This window comes from Dendronephthya gigantea, unplaced genomic scaffold, assembly GCF_004324835.1.
Source record: "Dendronephthya gigantea isolate DGI-Jeju-01 unplaced genomic scaffold, DenGig_1.0 000015F, whole genome shotgun sequence".
NCBI classification, from domain to species: domain Eukaryota; kingdom Metazoa; phylum Cnidaria; class Anthozoa; order Malacalcyonacea; family Nephtheidae; genus Dendronephthya; species Dendronephthya gigantea.
This window is the reverse complement of record NW_021163025.1, coordinates 2575220-2589269: the sequence shown is the minus strand read 5'-3', so window position 1 is coordinate 2589269 and position 14050 is coordinate 2575220. Positions and strand designations below refer to the sequence as shown.

The 14050-nt window shown below is 37.0% G+C and overlaps 1 protein-coding gene across 1 annotated transcript; it reads left to right on the top strand.

Annotated features, from left to right (window-relative positions):
- The first annotated feature begins 2387 nt into the window (after positions 1-2387).
- LOC114520058 (sphingolipid delta(4)-desaturase DES1-like) lies at positions 2388-8572 on the top strand. Its single transcript, XM_028540261.1, has 2 exons — positions 2388-5781; positions 7436-8572. The coding sequence occupies exons 1-2, from the start codon at positions 5700-5702 to the stop codon at positions 8350-8352; spliced, it is 999 nt and encodes a 332-aa protein (XP_028396062.1). The 5' UTR covers positions 2388-5699; the 3' UTR covers positions 8353-8572.
- Positions 8573-14050: the final 5478 nt, after the last annotated feature.

The window sequence follows — 14050 nt, the reverse complement described above, 5'->3', positions numbered from 1 at the left end:
TGAACTGAACTTCCTGGCCGTCGTTTCAACCACTGGCCTATAAGACCCTTAACTGCATATTCAGAGCAAGGACTAAGCATGCGCGTTGGATGACTTGGAACCACCCTAAATCCAGCACATTTTGTTGCAGTTAGATCAGGTGGTTTATCGCCTGCAAACCTGACAGTTTTTTGCACCCTCCTGTATTTAATATTAAAACTACCATCCATGTGGTGAGACCAATTGCCCTCAATTGCCTGGTTTCCATAACGAGCACTGATATTAGGAAGCGATATTTCGTCTTCAAAAAGTTTCCGCAAGTCTCTCATTGGTGTGGTTTGTTCCCTTGTAAACTCAACGTTTGCATCAAAATTCTCAACGTCCTGTTGTGGGTTTAAGATTTTCCTTAACGAATCCCTCAGTAGAGGGTTGGAAATATGGTCCAAAGAGAAATCATCACTAGAATTTGGAGCGCGTTTGCTTTTTAAGTTGTTTGTCGAGTTCTTCCTGGATGATCTCGCTGATGATAGCAACAGTTTAGGACTGGGATTTGCTTGGCTGCTACATCGTCTTGAGATTGAGGAGTTAGGATTAATTTCACTGTTGTCAAAGTCAGGTTTTCCTGTTTTCAAAAGTGAACAATCTTTATTCTTATTCTTCTTGAGAATTTCGTCTTTTGATAACTTTAAATTATTGATGTGTTCCTTGGAGTCATCAGAGCTGACAATTTCATCTCTCTTTCCATTTGTTGTTTCTCGTTCTAAGCACTTGTCCTCTGACTTCTCTTCAGTCAAACCAGTGAAACCACCCAGACATAATATCGGTGCCTTTGTTTTGCTAACTGATTCCCCACTATCACTCACCCCAGGCTCTAATTCATCACCTTGCCTTGGTTCTTTAGTCTTATCTCGTCCATCATACGCGGAATTCGTCGCAAGTGAATCTATGGAGGTCTTTCCCAATCTTGTTTTCAGTTTGTAACCTTGAGAAGGAAAACAAGGACCAGAAAGATAAACTTCCCGTTCGCTATTTGGTGTTTTCCCTTTCTCGTTCAACATTGCCTTTCGTAAAATCCTCCTCGTTTCAATGTTTAGATCTTTCAGAGTGAGATTCGTGGTTAATTCTTGTGAACTTCGCATACTTTTCCTATCTGGTTCACTTGCTTGGTATGTTGCTAGCTGACGGTTCATTCTCTTTGTTGCAGAAGTTGTAACGCGTACGGGGTCATTCAAGTCATTTTCCACGTCACCGGATCGCAAGAGCATTTGCTCATCTCACTTAAACGGCCTGGTTAAATGCCCAATAATCAAGAACTCGCAAAATCGCCCCTGATGAATACCGTCACAATATGTACACTTTAAGCGGGAAACTTCACACTGTAGTGAGGACACAAAACAACTGCACATTTAGCATAAAATTTTCAAAACGCCAAGTACGGTACAAGCCTACAAGTTAATTGCCAGCACATTTCATCCACGTACAAATGCATTATAAAATTCGTGCCATAGAATAGGCCTTTCAAACTAACAATATCATATCTCCATAGTAACATAAAACGACATAAATATAGTTAGTTTCATTTAATGACAATAAATTATCATTTGGACTTGGCATATAATCCCTATTTTATTGATCTAAGACTAAAAAAGTCATATATATAAACGAGGTTTCCTGTTGAAAACACTGTTCAAAAGTGGCATTAAACAATGAAATATTTCGACGTTACTTGTCTAGTTGACTTTCATCTCTTAGCTTCTGATATTGGAGCTAAAAAACTTAACAATTGAAGACTGGATAGCAAATAGGTGTTAATCCTGGGTAATTGTGTAGCCTACGCAATTGTAATGTACGTCATGCATTTAATAGCCAGTATACTGCAATATCAGTGTTATCATTAACTGACATTATTTATAAACTATGTAGCTTTAACAAAACTATCGCAACTTTTGCATAATGGATATCCCAATAATGGTCTGGGAACTTTCAAACTATCACCTCCAGAAAAGACTAAAAAGTTACGATGTTTTGCACTAGTGAGGGGAAGAAAAATTATTGAATGATAATTGAGTGTTAATGCATGTCCCATTGCACCTTCAAAATATTCTTCTTGCTGGATTATGGAACGGCATTTTATTATTTATTCTGATCGTTTTGTTGACGTTGTACTTGACGACACTCGCGTGTTAATCCGACACATGGATAAGGGAGTGTTGTGTAAACATCTGTTAATCCCTCACTCTTAACATTCAGCGCTTCATTCAAGAACTGAGCCTGCAGGGAGTGCCGGGAACACTACCCTATTTTTGGTGCCATTTTTCTAATTTGAATCTCTGGTCTTGAGCTCATCAAACTCAAGCAATGTGTACAAGTAACTAGTGTCTTTATTATTAATAAAATCCTAAATATATACACTATGGTTGATGGGTTTTTGAGTGAGAATTTCACCCTGATTACAGTCATACAGTGTAGTAGATACGTTGGTTCTAACCTACTCTAAAATACGTTTCTCAAAGCGACTGAATTGTTTCCAAAATGATCACCGCTGTGACGCTAATTATCATATTATACGTTACAGCAAGAAGAAACTTATTAGTCAGGCTCTGGCGTAAACAGAGATTAATCCTTAAAAAATAGGCATATATAAGTTTTATTTACACATCACTCGCTGCAATTTTCAGGCCATGAACAATGAAAATTTGCTTAAGACTTGTTCACGTCAGCCTCGTGGTGCCATTGAATGATATACAGTGCTGTGATTGGTTCTTGTATTTGATCTGCGACAAAAGTGCCGCTGAAAAGTTTGTCTTTTAAAAGATAAAAGGATTATATACTTCATTGCTTCTAAAACTTCCTGCGTGTGTTGGAGTGCTGGGAAAATAGTGGAAAAGCAGCATAAGAGAGAGCGGTAAAAGTCAAAGGTTGTCGCCGCTACCTCTGTGAGCATTGTTGGATTTCAAGCAAGAAGAAAAGTTGAACAGTTTTAACTCGTTTTTTGTTGAAAAGAAACCCAGTTTTCAGGATTACACAGGGAATAAAGTAGGCTATATAATTATTAATATTTCCTGCCATTGCTTAATGCCATAAATCGACGCGAAAAGGTTTTCCCGCGAATACTCTGGAGAGCTCTGGAGAGCCTGAAGGTGCCGCGTTCAGGAAGGAAGCCGCTCTGCAAGCTGTCTTCAGCAGGAGACGACAGTGTTATTGTGTAAACTGTCCGTGTGTTTGTATTGTACAATATCATATTCAAAGTTCGAGTCTACACTTGTGAGTTATGTAATGTACATTTTAAGACGAGCGTGTACTTTACATTTAATCAAAGAGGAATGGATAGGACTGAGGTTGTATAACTCCAAGTTGCCGCGTCTATAAACCGATTCTTATGCTGTGGCATCATATATTGTTTGTTAACCGGTTGAGAATAAGTAAGGAGAACTAATTTGATGCCGGCTTGCGGCTACGACAGAGTAAAGAAAGGTGTTTAGAAGATTATAGGCTGATTTTTATATCAGTTTGGCTCGAAACAAAGGATTATTAAGTTACAGAATATATCTGACATATTGTGGGACGGCACCGCGGGAAACTTCATAGAAACATATTGTCAGTACCTTTGATAAGATAAAGCATCTGATTTAGTGCGGAACTCTGATGTAAATACAGTGTTTGACTGTAGACAAGAGGTAGAATTCGTGAAGACTTTTCAGGGTATTGTAAAGGATATACATTTGAAATCACGTTGAAAAAAACTGTTGACAAAAACAGAAGTTTACAAGTAATAAAGAAGACAACAAAATGGATGACAATCATGACACGTCGAGAAATAGGACATTCATGAGAGGAAAGGTTAAGAATGCCAGAGCTGAGGAATTACTTGCTTTGCTGAAAGCTGAACGAGAGTTAAACGATTTAGAAAAAACAGATATACCAAATACACTGACGAAGAGGCCATTATTGCCAGCAATACGACAGACGTCGAGCGATGAAATCTCCGCCGTGTGTTGCGATACAGCAAACTTTCCTGTAACCAAACTAAACTCTCGGTTTCTATGGAAAGATTTGGACTGGGAAGAGAAGGACGAGGAGAAGACGTGGAACAGCGAAAAGAGACGAAGAGATAGCGAGAGTTTTATTCATCAGAAAGAATATTGGGGTTACGAAAACACAACAAAGAATCTTCCTCCGTTAAAAACAAGAAGAAGTTATTCGCACGGTGTTGTGAGACCAAGCTGCCCAGAGCCCCCGATGACCCCATGTTTTGATAAAAGCTCACAGTAATTTGCCGGCAAATTAACGGAAGGTGCGTTGACGCCATCTGTGTACAATTTCTTCAGTTTCAGTATCCGCGGTTACCCCACAGGCATCTCATAATCGTTCATGACTGAGCATAATATACTGTTTGCACTTTGCTGGTGAGTAAGATAACATCATAACGAGCTTCGGGGAATAATCTTATTGCATCAAAGTTGTCACAATAGTTGACAGCAACATGGGGTCCACTTTCATGCACGTAACTTTTAAAATACATTTCGACCGCGCAGGAACTGAACAGTTCACGTTGTACGATTTACGAGCAAGTTCACCCTTAGGAAAGTAAATCTTTTTTAGAAAATTTTTCTCTAAATGAATTAAATCTAAGGAAAGATATAAACTACCGAGTTTTCTCTCGCTGTTTGGAAACCAACAACTATTGAGGAGTCCTGCCTCGTGTTCTTCTATTTCTATTGCAATTTGCAACTCTTCAGCTTGATAACACAGGCAAAGGTCTTCCCATTCATGTAATCAATCCAGTCAGAATAAGATTATCATGATTATTATGCATGCAAGGAAAGGGATCAATATTAAGAGCAGAAGTTATAAATTATTTCAAAGTTCTTTGTCTTCCTGTTTTTTTTTGGTCATTCCTCACTTTCATATACGAGGACTGACCAATATAAATGATTTGGGGAAAGCTAGAGGCGGGAATGACACTGTTTCAGTTATCGATGATTGTAATGTACGGCAATAACAGATTATTACATACATAAAAGTAATTACTATATAGTAAAATCTACTGTTCAAGCTCTAAAATTTAATCGTTTGTAATATCATGCAGAAACACAGCATTTACACATGGAATTATTGATCAAAACGGATGCTCTCTGTTAATATCGATGAATACGGGAGTTTGTCAATGTAATTTAAAAAAAGATAGAGAAAAAGTTGTATAGCAAAAATGAATTATTAATTTAATTCCTCTGCTAATAGTACGAAGCATGTCTACGATTATAATTATGTTTGTCCAACCGTCATCAATGCATGCGCTATCCAGTTTCAATACTTCATATACCTTGTTGCAACATCATGTGACGAGAACAGCTTACAACATATACTTTAGCCGATATTTAAAAAACTATTTTACAAATCACCATTTCTCTTACTGCAAAATGGTTGTACAATCCTCATGCGTAACGGATATGATAAAAATGTGTGTGTACATTGTCATGTAAATTACTTTCTTGCAGTCAATGAAATTTAAGCGTTCCTGTTTGACATCGAACCAATGAAAGATTAGGACGCATCCTATTACCTATTCTGAATACATGATTTGAACATTTAAGATGTTAATCAACAGCTTTATGCATAGTTTAAGTGAAATAAGGCGGGGGTATTCATGCCAGCTCTGACTCAGCGTTTGTTTGGTAAAAACATTTTTTTGAACCTTTGTGTAAGAAGCGTACACTAACATGGGAGCCAGGGTGTCAAGATCTGACTTTGAATGGAGCTATACGGATGAGCCGCATGCCACAAGGCGAAAACAGATATTAAGTAAGTCACGAATCGATGAGATACTATAATTATCATCAACGTGTTGCCTTAAGATCAAAAGTACTAAATTGCTGCTAAAACGGTCTAAATGTCCCAAATTCTAGTCATTCAGCCTAATTTTGAAGATGTTCTGCAGCGATATTCATTATCTAATGGTGTCGTGTGCAAGTATTTATGTAGTAATATCTCTGTATTACGAATATTGTGTACCCCCACATTTTGTTACTTGATACATCTTGAAATATCACATCATTTACACGAACATTGATTATATCGAAACTTGCAAACAGGGACTTTCATTTTTTGCAGAATTTTTAAATCCTGCAGGTTTTTTGAAGTTTGAATACAGCACTCTGAATTGTATTATAGTAACTGATAATAACATTGGCAATTGCATACCGAAAATTCCGCGTTTAGTGAGACAGGAACTGACTAATGACTACAACCTTGTATAAGCAGCCTTTCATATGTTGGCTGAAGTATTTCACCTTTAAAGGCAAAGGTGTCTTAGTACAAATATATTACTTCAGGTAACTTGGCTTAAACCGATGTAATTATAGCATTGCTTATATATACAAGGTGAAAACAAAGACACCGTTCCGGTATTTACACACTATATACGGTCAGCACTCGGTAGTTACAACTGCATGTATAGCGATGCCTTTAACTCGATTGTTTAATTAAAAGACCTCAGTTAGGATATACGATTTCCTATTAAGATCCTCGCTCGAGCAATTTATCTCGGAATTTAATTCTTTTTGTTGGAAACAGCATGAAGTTCTGTTTCTTTCTAAACATACTGAATAAGATGGATGCAGATGTTCGTATATGCACCACACGTATTGAAAAAACAAAGAGAAAGAAATGAGTGTTGAATTCTAGTACAACTGTTCGTAACATTTTCATTTTCAAAGATACGAGTCTTGTGGTGTACCAGGCCGTGGTATTCTTCTGACCAAAGATCATCATCTATTGTAATCCATTTATCAACAGACAATCTCATGTCTCGATGTTAATTTGTGCGTCGTCTTAAGTTCAATACTTATCATTAACGACCACTGTTAGTTCATCTCTCTTGATTATAAAGTACTTCACTACTTTTAAACAATTTATTTTGGCAATCTAGCAAGTTTACAACAACATCATCGGATGTAAAAAAAAACACATTAAAAGCTACGTTAACACGGAACGAGACCGTACTCGACCGTGACCTGTCTCCTTGTGTGAACACGTAGAAATTATTAAATATTTATCCATTTTACTGCATGAACAATTGAACTGGACGCCCTAGCACAGACCCAAATTCGACTGTTCTCGTTCGAACGTAGTCCCACTATTTGAGGCCATTCTAAATGAAGTTGACACTCAGTCAAACTTCGCATTTCCCAATCGACGCACTGCGTTTATAAAACGAGACTTCCCTGAATCCTAATCATTGGCGAAATTGAAAAAAAAAGCGAAATTGTAATATGATTATATGAATTTAATGTTAATACAAATCAGTCACTTCAAGTGAAGCATATTTGCAGAATGAATTTCTGTTTGTAAAGCACATGGACACAGAAATCAAGCTGTCTTGATATTGTATTATATGGGCATATGCATGGCTTTTAGTTTTGCAGCTGCATTCAAAAATTTACTTTGTAAAATTTAGAAGCACATCCCGAGGTGAAGAAGCTGATGGTTGTGGATCATCGTTTCAAATACCACGTTATACTCCTAGTTATCCTTCAACTTCTAGTGATACCCTTAATACCCCATCTCTCGTGGACCTCATTCTTCTTGCTCACCTATTTCTACGGCGCGGTCATCAACCATGCAATCCTGGACGCAATCCACGAAATCTCCCACAACATGGCGTATGGAAACTCGAAGCCGCTGTACAACCGTTTATTCGGGATGTTCGCAAACCTGCCCACGGCCGTACCGGTCAGCGTTACTTTCAAACGTTACCATCAAGATCATCACCGTTTCCAAGGCGATGAAGACTTAGATCCAGACCTCCCAACCGAGTGGGAGGGACGATTTTTTGCGAATAGCTTCACGAAAGCGATATACGTTGGCCTGATACCATTTTTTTACAGTCTTCGACCACTATTTGTAAACCCCAAAAGTCCAACCATATTAGAGTTCTTGAATTATGTGACCCAGTTATCATTCGACGCTATCGTGTATTACTTCTTTGGCATACGACCTTTGGTTTACATGTTATTAAGTGCTCTAATAGGCACAGGTTGGCACCCACTCGGCGCGCAGTTCATTGCAGAGCACTACATGTTTCGTAAAGGACAGGAGACATTCTCGTATTACGGTCCATTCAACTACATCACATTCAACGTCGGGTATCACAACGAGCACCATGATTTTCCAAACATTCCTGGATCTTTGCTGCCGAAAGTGCGCGAGATTGCGCCAGAGTTTTACAACAACATGCCACATCATTCGTCCTGGCTGAAAGTTATCTACGATTTCGTGTTTGATCCAGAGATCAATCCTTACGCACGCGTCAAACGCTCTGTCAAACAGCGCGCCAATAATAACGCATGCGCAGACAAAACGCACGAAGATTGAACGAGTGTGGCACGTATGACCACGAACTACTGGTGCAGTTCGTTTTACATATATGAAGACAAGTTAGTATAGCTACGAACAAAATCAAATGAGTGCATATTATTTATAACATTAGCCGAGGACATGTGTATCATATATATACGCGAACTTTTGTTGTGAATTTCGTAGTACCAGAGTCTACTTAAATAAATTTTTCAGCGCAATCAAATCTCTTGCTTTTTCATAGACCTACAATTTTTTCATGCAGACAGTAAATTTTCGACAAAGAAACTATTTGCACACGCCATGCACACGCATCTTTTTCTTTCAGGCCAAATATTCCAAACCAATAATCGTTTATCTTAAATGAGTAGGCGTGGCAATCAAGTTCAACAATACCCGCTGACAACCACTGAGAATATTATTAAGCCGGTATATACTAAGTAATGTCGCTTAGGATTGAATTTGTGCAAAACATCGAACAAATATAAAAGAAACATAAAATGGTGTGTTATATTGTATGTTATATATACACGCTCAACAATTCTAACAATTTTACGCCATAACAGTATTTTTTTACAAAGGATTATCCACATTTTATCTTTGAGTTCTCCTCTCGTAATATTCTAATGGGGCCTTTCAGTAAACATACGCACATGTAGTCTATTTGAACAAGGTAATTGGCAAAACAAGATGCTTCTATTCAAAAGTAATTAAAAAAATACTAATTGAAAGATCGCACATGCACGAGGACGCTAACATGCATTTCATTTTTTGGGTAAAAAAAATATTCAACATCGAGTGACATAAACGAAGTTTGGGATGAAATTAAAAGATAAGAAAAATGTATGATTCTATGGTTTTCGATGTATTTGAAAATTGAAATGTTCATTGCTTCGAAAGGAACAAAAGCAACAAAATGTTCATTTGTATAAACAGTCGAGACCTCCTTCAAGTAATTTGTCGCCATGACAGCTCAAAACAAAGGATAAAAACAGTATTACATTAAAATTTGCACCTGTAGTACACATTGCTTTGTGTTCTTTTCTAGTAAATTCTGTGTAAAAGAGGCTTGGCATTTTAGCTCTAAATCCGGTTTCCTATTCATGTGTCGTTGAGGAGAGGTTTTCGAGACTGATCCCAGCAGAGTTGAACCCAACCAAGGTAAGTTTAACCGGATCGTTACTGTATGCATGGTTCAGAAACACATTCATATGCGTGTATACAACATGTACACAGAAAGATTCTTAACAGAGAAGGTATAGAATTTTACGTTGAGACGTGTTCTACACAGCAATGCATGAAGATGTAGGAACAAATCAATGATATTTCGATGAAGACAACTACGACGTCTAAGCTAATGAATGGTAAACCACGACGTCTCATGCATGAACTATACTTCTACCCACGACGTTTACGTTGTATTTTTTTTACGGATGGACGAAATACAATGCAATATTAAAATGATCACCTATAAAAAAATCATAACAAATACAGAGATAGCCCAAGCATGAAAGTGTCATTTGGAATGCTGGACTTTAAAACATTGGCAAGCGTTGTTGATAAAATCGTTCGTACAGTAGTATATGTATAGTTCTCATTATAACAACATTATATTCCGGGATAGCATGCAGAGTAAAATAAAAAAAGAATAATCTTGCAAAGGATTAACTGGTTGCTCATGAAGAAGATTAAAAGAATAGAATGAAAGAAATTAAAGAAAACATAAAGATTGTGGAATCCTATAATATAATAACATTCTATTTTAAATACTTGTTTTTCCTGCAATTACTAATAAGTAACTTATTTCTGACGTAAAACACACTTTCAAATAGAGTGAAACAAGTGCCTATAAAATGCGTTGCGTGGTTTTATGTCGACAGAACAAAATACAGGAGAGTGAACGAGCGGAAACTATACAAAAGTGTACCAGCACAGTGCATACAACTATAATTAACGTGAAGGCTCTTCTAGAAATGACAACAATAGTAATGTTTGTCAAAATATAAGTTAAAATTATTTCTACAAAGTAATGCGTTGCTATACGACTACGATTATATCCATATAGCAAATAAGGAAGATGCCTGTCACCAGTAAGGCAATTTTACGCTGTACTGAATAATAAATATTTAATAAGCTGTTCAAACTTGTCACCCGCACAAAATTCATTTTTGCATGCAGACTTAATTCCAGTTTATTTCAAGTCATAAACCATGAATACTGTATTGCAGAATACTATAGAATCATATCCACTGGACTCGGTCCATTTTTCAGGTCGTTCAGACAGGGTGGGTGAACTCTCAAAAAGTTTATACTGTAGAATATAATCTAAACTAGAACGTGCATGTGTGTATATACCATGTTCTTAAGATATCGATTTATTTATTTTGAATTAGGAGAAAGGATGTATAATCAGAAACAAGGACCACATATACCACCCAAATTACCCCCCAAATCACGGTTCAACGAACAAGAGTCTACTGCAGTGCTCAGGCTTTTAGTCAAGCAAGAAAAATTGTTGAAAAATAAAGATGAGAATCCAGCCTTGAAGCTGGCACCTGAGAAATCCGTCAGAACTTTACCTCCCGTGATGCCAGACCTCAGTATTGACGAGAATAATCAGAAAGAAAATGTAGGAACTCGACAGGAATTATCTCATTACAGTCATCTTCCTGCGTGTAGTTCTGGTGAAAGACCAACTTCAGTTGGTAGTCCAAACGTATCGAGGACGAAAGAGAGGCCCAAGGTTTCTTATGGAAGACGACAGACACAGCAAGAAGAGCAGCGAAAAATAGAGCACCACCACGAAATCATTCCCAAACAACATCAACAACCAGAACTCCAATCTCACAACAAACAATATCAGAATAGAGACACCGTGTTAAGAACTCGAAGTAGAGAACTTTCTGACCAGGGAAGGGCACTGTCTTACGAAGAAACGATTTCAAATCTGAAAGAACAGACACTAAAACTTGGTGGTAAGATGCCCATTTCCCGTACACGAAGTTGCCCGGTTGAATATGAAACTCGGGTGCCTCCGATTTCCCCAAACAAACACTCGATGCTCTGCACAGATTCTAGTTCATCTCTCAACAACTCTTTGGGCAAGATCAATCTTAACAGTGGTCTTAGTTGACCGTTTATATGTATGTATATGTAATCTTAGTTTCAGAATATCTGTCAGATACAAATAAATCTATTGCAATGCAAAGCCGAATAACGTCGGTGCAAAAATATTTAGACAGAAAATAAATATAGCAAAAACTTAAAATATACAACGTCATTAAGATGCACCAAATATACGATGCACACGTGAATTATTACTTCCGTTATTTCCACAGATCTACGGCTCCTTTTTATAGTAAACAAAATCAGATCCGGCGTATGTGAAACAAATTAAACTGAATTGGGTTCCGATTTCAAGAATAATTTTATCCAGTATGTATTAAATGAAAGAAAATTACTTAAAATTATTTTCCGGCCCCCTGCAGCTGCAAGTAAATTCAACTATCTCGTCAAAATATTTCATCGTCAAAACAATATTTATGAGATAATAAAATACAGAGTTGACAATTCATATTTTAACAAAACAATTATGTTAATGACGAGCGAAAATTGATGAAAAATCGTTTTTGAGGAGCGAAAACTGATAAAAATATTATAGAGAACGTGTATGGGATAGTTTGGTGTGATAAAATTTCAATTAAGGGCTGGATACGGGAATATGTTCGAAATTTTGTACAAAATGAGGCTGATGTTATAAAAGATTGGGCTACAACAGACGACAGGTGCTTACAGGTGGATCGATATATATTCCGAAGGAAACTCATATGCATTTTAAATGAATATAGCGGATTAAGAAACGATTTTATTGCTAGAAAAGCACAGAGACCATTTTGTTTCCTTTGACTTCTTCAAAACATCGATATATCACACGTTAATGGCGACTAAACAGGTACCACCGCTTGTAGGAACAAAAACACAAATAAAGACAAGAGAACCAAACAAAGATGAAAGCATTAACGAATTGCTAGTTTTATTGAGAAGCCAAGAGGATAGCCCAGATGCAGCGCTCTTGAACGAGACAAAATGTCTGCTGTCTTTGTCTTTGGACAATAACACAATGCAGCCATTGCCATCAATACAGTCAAAGAAAAAAGGAATAAATGAAAAAGTAACGAGAAAATTAAGTGATGACGAGGTTTCTGATGCTAGCCAACCTTCAACACTTTCAACCGTCTCAGGCGCGAATGCTAAAAAACGTTTGCCATCTCTTGGGTCCAGAGAAGAAATAACACCTGCTGGAGGGGAAAAAACGTCCCGAGAATCTCGCGGCACAAGATAAAGACGTTGAAGATGTATTGAGGAAAATATAAACATAAAATAGGATAGTTGAATGTTAAAGAGATCATTCTGATTCAATGATTACAGAGCAAGATGCATGTAAGATAGATTATAGTGTGTTTGATAGATTGTGATCATGCAGATAACAAAAGTTTAGTAGATCAAAGTTGCTTCGTTATCGCCCAATACTGAAGGTTAATCCCACTAGAGTATAATGAAACTACATTTGCGCATGCGCATTTCATAACTAGAGAACACAAAGTTTGTGTGGGAAACCGTGAACAATTACATTCTTAGAGTGAAATTTCACTGTGTTGCAACACTGTATGATCAATTGTTTTCATTACTTGTAAAAATCAAAGTTTGATTTTAAAAGTCCCACATTCATTACGTAGATTAATCGTGGTATATAAATGTTTGCATTGCGATATTCCAACGAGGCTGACTTGTGTGGAAAAGCTCGTTGTCGTTATGGCAACGACAATTTTTGATCGGGTCTTATTTGAGGAAGACCCCAATAAGTGCACTGACTGAATGAATAAAAAAAACATATGGAACGTTATTGACATTATACTAAATTGTTACAGGAGGAAACCAAAACTAAACCGACATTTATACTGGATAGCTCTATCAGTTCTAAACTGTTCTTCCTAGAGGTCCAGTAAGGATCATCTCTTATTGATCCAGTGTTACTACAGGAGGAAACCTAAACTAAACTAACTTTATTTATACTGGATAGCTCTATCAGTTCTAAACTGTTCTTCCTAGAGGTCCAGTAAGGATCATCTCTTATTGATCCAGTGTTACTACAGGAGGAAACCTAAACTAAATTATCTTTATTTATACTGGATAGCTCTATCACTTCTAAACTGTTCTTCCTGGAGGTAAGGATCGTCCTTAAGGACATCTTTTATTGGTCCAGTGTTACTTCTGGAAGGAACCTAAATTAAACTAACTTTACTTTATAGAAACCACGGTTTTATGTCGTTGCAATTCCCGTTGTCATCCGGTGCCATTATCCACTTCAATTTTCAAATTATATATTATGTCTAACAATTATCTCAACCGACACAAACAACAATGCAAATTATAATAATTGTGAGCAGGTGCTTTGAAGGAAATAGTAACCTATTTTAAACAGCATGAAGTATTGTGTCGACCGGTTTTGAGTCCCTCGATCTAACCATGAATTAAAATCGTGTTGAATCTCGCTGACAGGTTTCCTAAATATCCACGCGCAAAAACAAACCAGAAAATTTTCGCAGGAAGAAACACGTAAAAGAAACATAGATATATGTAATAATGCAGACGCTAAAACGATATAAATATATCATAATGAATTTAATATAAATTTATTTGAAAGCGCAGTTTTGGG

Bases quoted from the DNA above. Each gene is read 5' to 3' on its own strand.
- LOC114520058 (XM_028540261.1), top strand. From the start codon at position 5,700: ATGGGAGCCAGGGTGTCAAGATCTGACTTTGAATGGAGCTATACGGAT. The intron at 5,782-7,435 runs GTAAGTCACGAA...TGTAAAATTTAG, and splicing joins AAGGCGAAAACAGATATTAA to AAGCACATCCCGAGGTGAAG.